At 32.2% G+C, this 13,482-nt stretch overlaps 1 protein-coding gene across 1 annotated transcript in view; it reads right to left on the bottom strand.

Moving 5' to 3' along the window:
* Positions 1 to 5,871: 5,871 nt before the first annotated feature.
* LOC129954053 (uncharacterized) overlaps positions 5,872 to 13,482 on the bottom strand; it is a 124,686-nt gene continuing 117,075 nt past the window's right edge. Inside the window, exon 3 of the mRNA XM_056067695.1 lies at positions 5,872 to 8,665. Within this exon, the coding sequence (XP_055923670.1) occupies positions 8,020 to 8,613 (594 nt within the window). The 5' untranslated portion in view covers positions 8,614 to 8,665 and the 3' untranslated portion in view covers positions 5,872 to 8,019. The remainder of the gene's footprint in view (positions 8,666 to 13,482) is intronic.

Here is a 13,482-nt window from a genome sequence, read left to right as displayed (position 1 = left end):
AAGCCACAACCAGATCTGATAAGGTCTTGGATCTTGTTCACGCAGATCTATGTGGACCTATGAGAGAAATAGCTCCGAGTGGGAATAAATATTTTCTAACAATGATTGACGACTACAGTAGGTACTCTACTGTTTATTTTTTGAAAGAAAAGAGTCAAGCTGTTGAGAAAATAGTAGAGCTTATACGAATACAACAAACTAAAAACTATTTTGAAAGACCAATAAAAATACTAAGAACTGACAGAGGTGGAGAATTCACTAGCAAAAAGTTGAAAGATTATCTTAAAAGTAAAGGTATTAAGCAGCAGTTAACAGCCCCTTATAGTCCACAGCAGAATGGTGTAGCTGAGCGAAAGAACCGGAGTCTAATGGAAATGACACGGTGCATGCTTATACAATATGGACTGAATAGAAAATTTTGGGCAGAAGCTTTAAATACTGCTAATTATTTTCAAAATAGATTACCATCGAAAGCTACTCTGAAAACTCCTTATGAAATGTATTTTCAAAGACAACCAGTTATGACTCATATAAGAACATTTGGATGCGTGGCATATCATTATGTCATTAAGAATTTTGACATAAGTTGGAAGATTTATCTTATAAATATGTACTTGTAGAATTCTGTGATGAATCAAAGTCATACAGAATACAGAAACAGCCAAGATAATCAAATACAGAAATGTCAAGTTTAATGAAGAAATGAATGCCGGCTTAACAAAGTTACCTGATGTGACAAAATATGAAGATGATTCTACTTTTGAAATTAGTCTTTTTACCAGCAAGAACCAAGCAAACGACAACTTAATAAATACGATTGAAAATGAAGAAATTGTTGAAGATGAAAAAAATGTTGATTTTGAAGAACAGTTATTAGAAGATGGAAGTACTTACTATTTTGAAGAAGAAGGCATTGATTCTGAAGATAATTTTAGAAAATCAACAAAGGTGTACCTCATAAAAGATATGGCTATAAAACTTCTTACCCGTATGAACCCACAACTTATGAGGTAGCATTGGAAATTTCTGACAGTGCGCAATGGGTATGTGCCATGGAGGAAGAACTGCAGGCCATGCAAGGAACAATGCATGTGTTGTGAGTTGGTGGAGTTACCGAAAGGTAGAAAAGCTATAAACTGTAAATGGATATTCAAGATCAAAACATTAGCTGATGAATCAAAAAGGTATAAGGCAAGACTTGTGGAGAAAAGTTTCTCACAGAAATATGGTCAGGACTACGACCAGGTGTTTGCCCCAGTGGTGAAGCAGACGACTTTTCGAACACTTTTAGCGATTGCATCATGTTTATGTTGATGACATCCTGGTTATTTCAAAAGAACAGAATTTAATTTTACAGACAGTTACAGAAATTAAAAAATATTTTGCAATTGCTGACATGGAAAAATTGAAGTTGTATCTTGGAAAATTTGAAATTGAAAAGGGAAATGTAAAGTATTATATGCACCTTCATTCATTGGTACCTTCAAAATGTCAGATGCAAAGACATAAAAAATACCTTTGGATACTGGATATTTCGAAAACCAAATGACGGATGACAAGCTTTTAGACGACAATGAAATTTATCGAAAAGCTATTTGCTCACTTCTTTACTTATCAGGATATACAAGGCCGGACATAGCAGCAGCTGTTTCAATTCTTAGCAGAAAAGTATCCTCTCCTACTCAGCGTGATTGGAACGAAGTTAAACTCATTTTAAGGTACTTGAAAGGAACTCAACAGCTATAGCTTTGTGTTGGATGCAACAAAAATTCAAAACTTGTTGGATGTGCCGATGCAGATTGGGCTTCAGATGTTAAAGGACGAAAATCCACAAGCGGATATTTATTTAAATTTGGAGAAGCTACAATCAGTTATGCAAGTAAAAAGCAAGGATTGATTGCACTTTCATCAACTGAAGCATAGCTTGTCGCTTTAGCAGAAGAAACTCAAGAACTTATTTGGCTGAGAACATTATTTCAAGACCTACAAGTTGATTTAGAAGAAGTTACAATATTCGAAGACAATCAAAGTGTTTAAAACTTCTGGATCCAGAGAAGATAGGTAAATCCTTGAACTAAACATATATGTATATGTGAAGTACTATTTTCTTCGTGACATTAAAAAATCTAAAGAAGTTAAATTCATTAACTACCCAACTGAAGGAATGGTTGCAGACATTCTTACAAAACCATTACAGAATATAAAACAATCAAAATTCAGACTCCTGGCTGGTCTAACTGAGAACGATGAAGACTTTACTTAAGAAGTGTTTATTAAGAAGGGGTGTTAGCATATATATAGTTCACTATTTGTATATATATACTTTTTTATAAAAACACTTCTGATATTAATTTTTATAGTTTTATTGAAGTTCGATATTTTTCAGTTTTGATTTTATTCGACCATATTTTCTTGAACAATAAATATCTTGCTTAATTTATGTTGAATTAAATTACTTCTTATTTATAAATTGGACTTCCTGGAATAGCCGCTCTAACAGGGGCATGACTACGGTATTGTTTTTGGCCAACAAATTACGAACAAGCAACGACGAGTAAGCAGGTGCGTTATCGTGGGGCAAAAGTCATAAATTTTTTTTCCATAAATCTGAGCGTTTTTTTCGGATTGTTTCACGCAAACGTCGCATATACTCAAGGTAATACTTCTTATTATCCGTACGACCTTGTGGTAAGATCTCTTGAAAAAAAGAAAACAATAAGCAAAACCTTCACATTTGATCGAATTTGACGTGGTTTTTTCGTTGGTGACGTTGGATGCTTCCAGGTGGACGATTGTGCTTTGGTTTCGATATCATAACCGTACATCCATGTTTCATCACCAGTTATGACCCTTTCAAGCAAACTTGGATCGTCGTTGACGTCATTTAACAGCTCCTGAGCGCTGTTCATGTGATTGTTTTTTTTTGGTCAAACATTGTTGAAACAAGCAAAAATCGCCGAGCTCATAAAAACACGTCGACTTTAGCAACAACCACAGACAAAGTAAACAGTGAATATAGCTGAAATTTGCATCATAAAGAGTGATTTTTTTTAGGTTAGGATTTTCACGCATTAGTATTTGACAGATCACGCGGGATCTCAGACATGGTGTCAAAGAGAAAGATGCTCAGTATGCTTTGACATTTCATCATGAATAGACTTACTAACGAGCAACGCTTGCAAAGCATTGAATTTTATTACCAAAATCAGTGTTCGGTTCGAAATGTGTTTCGCGCTTTACATCCGATTTATGGTCTACATAATCGACCAAGTGAGCAAACAATTAATGCGATTGTGACCAAGTTTCGCACTCAGTTTACTTTATTGGACAGAAGAGAATATTGCGTCTGTTTCTGAGAGTGTTGCTGAAGACCGTGAAATGTCGATTCGTCGCCGTTCGCAGCAATTGGGTTTGTGTTATTCGACCACATGGAAGATTTTACGCAAAGATCTTGGTGTAAAACCGTATAAAATACAGCACGTGCAAGAACTGAAGCCGAACGATCTGCCACAACATCGAATTTTCAGTGAATGGACCCTAGAAAAGTTGGCAGAAAATCCGCTTTTTTATCGACAAATTTTGTTCAGCGATGAGGCTCATTTCTGGTTGAATGGCTACGTAAATAAGCAAAATTGCCGCATTTGAAGTGAAGAGCAACCAGAAGCCGTTCAAGAACTGCCCATGCATCCCGAAAAATGCACTGTTTGGTGTGGTTTGTACGCTGGTGGAATCTTTGGACCGTATTTTTTCAAAGATGCTGTTGGACGCAACGTTACGGTGAATGGTGATCGCTATCGTTCAATGCTAACAAACTTTTTGTTGCCAAAAATGGATGATTTGTACTTGGTTGACATGTGGTATCAACAAGATGGCGCTACATGCCACACAGCTCGCGATTCTATAGCCATTTTGAGGGAAAACTTCGGAGAACAATTCATCTCAAGGAATGGACCGGTAAGTTGGCCACCAAGATCATGCGATTTGACGCCTTTAAACTATTTTTTGTGGGGCTACGTCAAGTCTAAAGTCTACACAAATAAGCCAGCAACTATTCCAGCTTTGGAAGACAACATTTCCGAAGAAATTCGGGCTATTCCGGCCGAAATGCTCGAAAAAGTTACCCAAAATTGGACTTTCCGAATGGACCACCTAAGACGCAGCCGCGGTCAACATTTAAATGAAATAATCTTCAAAAAGTAAATGTTATGGACCAATCTAACGTTTCAAATAAAGAATCGATGAGATTTTGCAAATTTTATACGTTTTTTTTTTTTAAAGTTCTCAAGCTCTTAAAAAATCACCGTTTACTTTAGGGACATGTATACCAACACAATACAAAACAAATTTTGACCTTCGGACTCTCCAGACCCGTAAAATTTCAAAATTCCGGATACTTTTTGAACACACCTCGTATATGTTGCCAACAGAAAGGCTGGTAGTCCTTGTTGAGAATTAATCCAGTAAAAGTTTCTTGATCTTTCTTACATTTTCTTTCGCAGAAGCAGTAATCGAGCAACCCAAGTGAGGGTCATCTTCAATACTCTCTATACACCTTGAAATTAACTTGTCCATTCTGGAAGATTTTTTCAAATTTCAAAAAGTTTTATCTCAAAAACATAACGTGATACAAGGATTTTGCATTTTTAAGTACGACCTGAATTAAGGCTATAAAAAACCAATTGGAAATTTGATTGGAAGGACTAGAGTAGTAGTTTTTAGACTTAAACTTACTTTTTTTGGAAAATTTGTTTAACGAAGTTCTTGTAATTAACCATAACTCACTTTTATGTTTTTTTTCAATATTATTTATTTGGATTTCTTCAGATTTATTTATATATTTTTATTTTAAAGTTAAATAATTCTTATGCTATATAATGTATAATATATGTATATTTTTAAAAAATTTACAAATTTAAAATAAAACTATTAAATAGGCGTACATGAAGTTAACTTTAGTTGTTTTCAAGGCAAATCTATATACTTAGAGATATTTTGATTGAAATGTTAATTTAAATACAAACCATTTGACTTATGTGTTTAAATTTGACAAAAAAAGGATGTTTTTATTATTTTTTGTTTAAACTTTTGTATATGATGTATAGTAGGTAAAATATATGGAAAGAAATGAATATTTTAAATATTAAGGAACAGAATAGTTTATGGTTTTAAAATCTGCTTTAAATGCCGATTGTGAAACAGAAGCAATTCATGGTTGATTTAAATTTTAAGATTATAAATTTAAGGATGTTTAAGGTTTTTTTGTTTTAATTAGAAGTTTGATTTTGAAAAGCCGTTTATTAGTCATCTGTCACTTTAAAGATGCGATCTCTTAAAATGTAAAACTAAACCATTACTAGAAATGGAGCGATAGACACTTCAAAATCCGAATCTAAAATTATTAAAATTAGGTCCGTTCACGTACCTCCCTAAAACAGTCTAATTTTACGAAAAATTACGAAACTTAACTAAATCCTGTTCGAGTACTCAAAAATTTCGTAGTTTTTCGTAAAAGAGAGCGCTCACGAAAGAGTAAAAGATTTCCTCAACCTACGAATGTTACCCCAAGAATTATCTATGGGCTGATTTGTGAAAAGTGTCAAATTTGATAGAATTTCAAATAAATTTCACGCTTTTGCTGTCAAATTAAAAATTCTCTTGTCAAAAAACAGCAACAAGATTTAAATTTAATAAAGTTTTTTCATTAAAAAAAACAATGGACCGGCATTATGTTCCTTGAAGTTCATGTTGTCTTAATTTATCCATTTACAAAAAAAAAAAAATTCTAAACACGAAATGAAACTATGATGTTTCAAAATTTATATTTTTTTTGACAGTCAAATTGTGGGAAAAATTTGTTGTTTTCCCGTTCGCTCACTTTTTTGTAGTTTTGTCTTTTTGTGAGAGAATTTTACCCCCATTCTTTAAAATAACTCTTTTTACGAATTTTAGTGCAGAAAGTAAGCGAACGAACCTCTTGATTGTTAAAAAGCCTCTACATCGTCAAAGTGTCAATGGGCAGGTTCAGGTAAGATAAGGGACTTCATTTGTAGTCAACTTCATTCTTTGAACGTAAATTTTGACCAAGGCAACAAGTTAGTTTACCAAGTGTCATGAATTTCAAATTCAGAACTTTACTTCGCAAATTTTTACTTTAAGTTTATAGTACGAGAACTATAAACTGTCTAAAACCACTAATCAGACAAACTACAAGTCGATTACGATTTATATTTTGTATTGTACAAAAATATTACTTATTTCTTTTTTAAATTGAGAAGGAACCCTTTTACAGAAAACATTAAATGGAATTAAAAATTATAGTAGTAGTAGTAAAGCTCAGCTTTCACTTGAATGAAAAAACATGATCAGTTGTCATTTTGAAATAAGTTGACTTGACTTGATAGCTAGCGAAATTTTTCTTGACTTACTTTCCAGACAACTTTCCAATAAAGTTGTCTTAATTGGAAGGCATTTTTTTGGCAGCTGGCCAATCAGATACCAGAAACTTGCCTTACTTTCAATTCCCTTATGGCTCAAACACAAACACGCTTCAGCTTCGGCTTCGCCTGACGTTTACGAGTTCAGCCATAGAAATTCAATGCATGCTATCACAATGGAGCTTAGACCTCACGTTCCGCTTGACAATCGTAAGGAAAAGAACGTAATGTAACGTAATGTGACTCCAAACGGAAGCTATAGTTCAATCATCTGAACATTTGCTTTGTCTGACAGCTCAACAGCTGTAAAAAAATGTCAACACACAAAATATTTGCTCTTTGGAGGGATGAAATAATAGAAATGTCATTCAAAGCAACCTCGAAGCAAGTCCACCGTAACGCAGACGAAGTCGAAGCTGAAGCGTGTTTGTGTTTCAGCCATTAAGTCGCCTGAACCTGCCCAATGTTTGGTTATTGTTTTTGGGTTGGGGTGGTGATTGGACGATATTTATTCGAAAACAAGACTGTTGAAAAGTTTTTAAAGTTATTGACTCTTTTCACAAGGTTCATAAGTTAGTTTAAAAACACGTTCATTTTTGGATGATTACTTTAAAAAGGACTGATTTTTTAACATTTGTTTTAGAACTCATCGAAATTGTCTAAAGTGCTAAACTTAACTTTGTTTGTTAACTGCTACTCAAAGTCGTCCTTTCAATTTGGTAACAGATTGTTAGCCTCTTTGATTCCTAACATCATTGAAAAGGTTGAGAGTTGTCAACAAGCTGTAGACTCACAAAATTTGTCAAAATATCTTTTGAAAACAAAGCAATTTGTATGTTATCCATACATAAAATTAAATTCCACTCTATACTGCATTTCTCTTGAAAAATATTTCACCACAAAATAATTAATTTCATAAGCCATAATTTTGGTCGAAACTTTCCTCTATTGAAGACCGAGCGACAAAATCAGCTTTAAGTATTTTTCGGTTGAAAATCATAAAAGGGTTGATAACTATGAAGGAAGCATTTGTGATTAAAGTGTCTTGAATTCTAATGTCATTGTTAAGTATTGTTTTATATTAAAATATTAAATTTTTCAGTGAATTAAAATTATTAATGTATCTTTAAAATAAACAATAGGTACAAAAATTTAACAATTCACCTTAAATCTATGTTTATTTTCGTATCTTAAAAAATAACAAACATTTATGATCTGATCATACAAAATCTAAGATAGATACGCATACAAAAAACTTAATTCAAGTAACTAAACATTATTTCCACATAAGATTATTTATATTTATAAACATACCTACAAAACACATATAATTAAGTATATGTATTAAATTTCCTTAAATTGCATAATTAATAACTAATTTATATTCAAAAAAACAAAAAATCATTTGCGTTCGCTTGTGATCCATCAACACATTATCTAAATACAAAAATTATCACCAACAAAATAATGGAAAACATTGAACTGAGGAAACTTGAGAAAGGGTTTTTAGAATTCTACATCTACAATATTTGTGTGCTTTTAAGAGCTATGAATGTTTTTCAATAATGCCCTTTCACTTTTGTTTCTATCGCTTTGATTTACCCTTCATCGTAAGTCGTCGCCAGAAGCTTTGCTTCTCTCCATTCGATTGTCCAGTACCGGAACTATCAAAATCGTAATCTCTACTTTGGATGGAATTGGCATTGTTATAGGTGTCATGGTTACTGCTGCCATTCGATGGTTTTTCACCTCGAAGCATATCGAGGAAATTATCAGATTTCCGCGTTGTCTTTTCGCCAAAACGGAACGCATCTGCACGAATTTCAGATTTGAGATGTTCGTGGTTGGAGTTCTCGATTTTGAATTCATTTGGATCCTCAACAAAGGCTTGTTGAAGATCTCGCATTATTTTCTTGCGAATTGTCTTCTTCATACTGAGATGCCGTTCGAGGGTCTTGACATCACCACTTGTTAGGGTCTTATTGTTATCACGCTTTTTCTTGGAATGTTTTTTGGTCAGATCGACGACGGGATTGTGGACATAGGCTTCGGTATTGTTGTAGGTTGTGATGCCATTGTTGTTGTTTGTTGTGGTTGTTGTTGATGTTGCATATGTTGAGTAGTTGTTGATTCCGAAGATATCACGGAGATGAGGTATGGAACGGTCGGATGAAGACATCTTGATATTTATTTAGGTTTTCGGAATGTGTAGTTTTTATCCAGATGGAAGTCTGAAAGTAGAAAAAGATGATGATTTAGCATTTCTATCTACATCTTTTTTGCGTATACAATTCACAAATACATAATTTGATTTTAATTATTATAAATTCTTTAACAATGTTTAAATGGAAGAGACCAGCAGAAATCTAAATTTGTAAACAAAGGGCGTTTATTTAAGAGGAAATTTAACATTAAGGCCAAGAATTCAGCTTTATTATGCAGATAAGGGTTTTTCATTATTTTTAACTTCCCATAGGAAGCTATTGTAATGGGTCCGATTTGTCAAATTGAAAATTTTGATATTTCTCGACGTTTCAAGGTCAATAGAGTTGAAATAAAAGATTTTTAGAAAGATGTCTGTGCGTGCGTGTGTACGTACGTTCGAACGTCCATACGTCCGTACGTTCGCGATGTTTTTTTCGTTGTCCATAGCTCAAGAACCAGAAGAGATACCGACTCAAAATAAATTTTGTTATACAGATAATAAGGCAGAAAGATGCAGAAAGGGCTCTCAAGAAAATTGCGTGGGTGGTTTTTTTACCATAGTAGTTTAAAAAATAGGTGAAAATTTTGGTTAACCCTGAATATCTTACGAACCAAAAACGTTAGAGACTTGAATTAAATTTTATATAATAAACTGTAACGTGATCTCAAAGAAATATACTTTTTGAAAAAAATCTATCTAACGGTTTTTTTTTTAAATCAAAAAAACTGAAAAAAAAATTTGTCATCTCCAAAATTTTACGACTAAAATATAATTTCATCTCCAAAACAATTTTGAGCAACGGAGAACAATGTTTTTGAAATCTGATAAAATTTTGAGAAAAATCGAATTGACAGTTTTTTTTTATAAAAAATAAAAATCTAAAAAAAACATTACTCAAAGTTGGTAAAAATTGAATATCGATTCAAATATCTTTTCAAAAACTTGAAATTTAGGCTTTAAACTTATTTCATCTTATAAGAAATATTGTTTTCAACATTCGATAAAATTTTGAAAAAATCGAATTGACAGTTTTTTTTACAAAAAATAAAAACCTAAAAAAAAAATTAATAAAAGTTGGTAAAAATTCATTTTCGACTCAAATATCTTTTCAAAACTTTGAGATATTGGCTTAAATTTACTTTTATCTTTTAAGAACTATTGTTGTCAACATTCAGTAAAATTTTGAATAAAATCGAATTGACAGTTTTTTTTACAAAAAATTAAAAACCGAAAAAAATTAACAAAAGTTGGTAAAAATTGATTTTCGACTCAAATATCTTTTCAAAACTTTGAGATATTGGCTTTAGTTTACTTTTATCTTTCAAAAAATATTGTTGTCATCATTCAGTAAAATTTTGAATAAAATCGAATTGACCGTTTTTTTACAAAAAATTAAAAACCGAAAAAAAATTAACAAAAGTTGGTAAAAATTGAATATCGATTCAAACTTGAAATTTAGGCTTTAAACTTATTTCATCTTATAAGAAATATTGTTTTCAACATTCGATAAAATTTTGAAGAAAACGAATTGACAGTTACAAAAAATAAAAACCTAAAAAAAAAATAATAAAAGTTGGTAAAAATTGATTTTCGACTCAAATATCTTTTCAAAACTTTGAGATATTGGCTTTAATTTACTTTTATCTTTTAAAAACTATTGTTGTCAACATTCAGTAAAATTTTGAATAAAATCGAATTGACAGTTTTTTTTACAAAAAATTAAAAACCGAAAAAAAATTAACAAAAGTTGGTAAAAATTGATTTTCGACTCAAATATCTTTTCAAAACTTTGAGATATTGGCTTTAATTTACTTTTATCTTTCAAAAAATCTTGTTGTCAACATTCAGTTAAAGTTTGAAAAAAATTGAATTGACAGTTTTTTTTACAAAAAATTAAAAACCGAAAAAAAATTAACAAAACTTGGTAAAGAATGATTTTCTACTCAAATATCTTTTAAAAACTTTGAGATAATAGCTTCTAACAAATTCTTATAAGAAATATTGAATATTTTGAGAAAAATCGAATTGACAGTTTTTTTTGCAAAAAAAAAAAAACCTACAAAAAAAAACAATACTAAAAATTGGTAAAAATTTACTTTCGGCTCAAATAGCTTTTCAAAAACTAAAAATATTGGCTTCAAACTTATTTTATTTCACAGAAAATATTGTTTTCAATATTCAGTAATTTTTATATAAAAATCCAACAGTCGTTTTTTTCATAAAAAATAAAATCTGCAAAAAATAGTACGCAAATTTGGTAAAAATTGATACGAGTACATATAGACAAACTTTTAAGCAAGACAAATCGACAGACGGGATGGGAAGTTATCAGTGTGGGTCGCATCCCAGCCTCTTTTTACTTTCGAAATGAGGAAGGTGCTAATTTTCGCTAAACCTTTCCTTGTTTAGTTATTTTTTGTCGGATTTTGTTACGCCATTGGCTTATGTCGTCAACATCCAAGCCATTATTGATTTTTTGGAAAAATTTGGGAAAAAATGGACTGTTCGAATGGGCTATGTAATTTGTAGCCGTAGCCGACGTTGGTCAAAAATAATATTTAAAAATGTATGCCTAAAGTTATCAACTAAATAATCATGTTGAAAACGCAATTCAACAGTATTTCCGTTTCGTGTTGATATTTAAGGCTAGCTTTTAAAAAAGAACTGTAAGCCGTTAATCTTAATATTTTTTTTCAATTTTATTTTTTGGATAGAATTACGGAGAGTTATGCTTGACTTATGGGTTCTCAAGGACGGATCCAGACATTATTTCAAAATACTGTTGTCCAACAAGGTATGGTATGGATGACTCACTACATATGGAAGCATTCCAAGATTTCAACAGTTTTCAAAATATGCCATATAAAAGAGCTAAAAGACAATAGTTTAGAGGGCCTTTGATGCATTTCACGCAGAAACATAAGAAATTGTTTTGAAACGTAGCAGAAGGAACCCTTTTACAGAAAACATTAAATGGAATTGTGTAAAAAATAAATAAATTATAGAGTAGTAAAGCTCAGCTTTCACTTGAATGAAAAATCATTATCAGTTGCCATTTTGAAATAAGTTGACTTGATTTGATAGTTAGGGAGATTTTTCTTGACTTACTTTCCAGACAACTTTCCAATAAAGTTGCCTTAATTGGAAGGCATTTTTTTGGCAGCTGGCCAATCAGATACTAGAAACTTGCCTTACTTTCAAGTCCCTTAAGTCGTCAAGTCAAGTTTTTGAATCAAAAAAGTTTCGGTGTAGTTTAGTTTTATTACAAAATGTTACAAATGTATATACATTCAATATTAAAATTTGTTGTAACTATTGAAACTTTAGGGCGTAGGAATTGTATATCCGACAGGCAACGATTTTTGTATCGCTCTTGCACAAAGCACAAACGTAAGAAATTGTTTTGAAACGTAGCTATTTTTCGAAAAATTAAATATACTTTTCTGTTTCCATTCGGCAAACAAGACGTACCTTTTTTTGACGTAGTTTTTTCGGACAAAATTTTCGGGAGTCTATTATTACTATCACTATCAGTCTGCTTACTCGTATTTTGACTTTAAAGGAGTTAACAAAGGTTTAAAATTGTAGCAAGAAAAATGCTTAGTTCTTGAATTTGAGGATATAGGTGCATTTAAGTACATAATTTCTCTAAAAAATAAAATTAAAACAAATTAAGGTAAACAAATAAGTTGGAAAAAAAACGTTTTTGTGGCACTTACAAATCACACATTTCAGAATCTCTTTTCCCTTCAAATCTCAAGAGATTCAAAGCTTTTCCATATATCAATAAATATTAAACGTTTATTATGTTTTTCAATTAGTCATTAGTTTAAAAAAAGTGTCACTTCTGCTGTTTCTGGGACATTTATATTATTGAAATTCGTCTTTTAATCTCAGTTCTAGAGCATCCAAAGCAAATTCACTTCAAAAGTAGATTTATTTAATTTTTAAAGCTCTTTCAAGATCTTTTGTATTCAACAGAAAATCAATTTTGAAATAAATAAGATGAGTGTCTGGTTCGCTAGAACTTGTTATGTCTTTCAAAAAGTCTGTTTAAAAATATTTAATATATTTTAAGATTTAAAAATGTAACTTATTTTTTTTCGAAAATCATTTTCAATTTTAAATTTTGTCTTGCAAATATTTTTGGTAAGCACTAAATAAAGTGCTTATAGATACACTTTTACTGATGCTCAAATGGTAGACATGTGAATTCAAGAGGACACAAGCGTCCATAGATTTTTCTCAAAACCAAAATTTGTCTATCAACTAATACTCTCACCTCCCTGCGGTGAACATCGGGTGCCTAGTACCTCAACTGGAGATTGGGTTCCAACCCCAGTGGAAAGTTGTTGGGGGCAGCAAAAGAGAGAGGTGGGGAGAGGTGTTTCCACGAAGGCACCTCTCCTTATCTAGATGGCAGCGGAGGAATTCCCGCGATGAAATCAACGGTGGCGTAAGGTTGAACCACTTAGTGAACACCTTATAGGGCTTCTTCGACTTATTCGAAGTCCAGGCCTATAGGGAGCGGTTTTATCCGGCTCCCCATCCTTGGAGTTATACTTAGGATCTGGCTCTCTAGGTTGGGGGTTGTGCGTCGGGGTGACTTCCTGGCCACGTAAAAGCTTTCATACGGAGGGATTTACTGTTGACAACCAACGCAAACGAATAAAGGACAACGAACTTCGGATATGCACGTGGAATGTTAGGTCCCTTAACAGGCCACGTGCGGCCGAAGAATTAGCGGAGGCCATAGACCACTATAAAGCAGATATCACCGCCATCCAGTAAATACGATGGGATGGGCCGGGCAAAAAGAGGATGAAAAACTGCGATATTTAC

Source organism: Eupeodes corollae, chromosome 1, assembly GCF_945859685.1.
Source record: "Eupeodes corollae chromosome 1, idEupCoro1.1, whole genome shotgun sequence".
In the NCBI taxonomy this organism is placed as follows: Eukaryota; Metazoa; Arthropoda; class Insecta; order Diptera; family Syrphidae; genus Eupeodes; species Eupeodes corollae.
The sequence above is the reverse complement of the archived record's forward strand: the minus strand, read 5'-3'. Positions and strand labels throughout refer to the sequence as shown.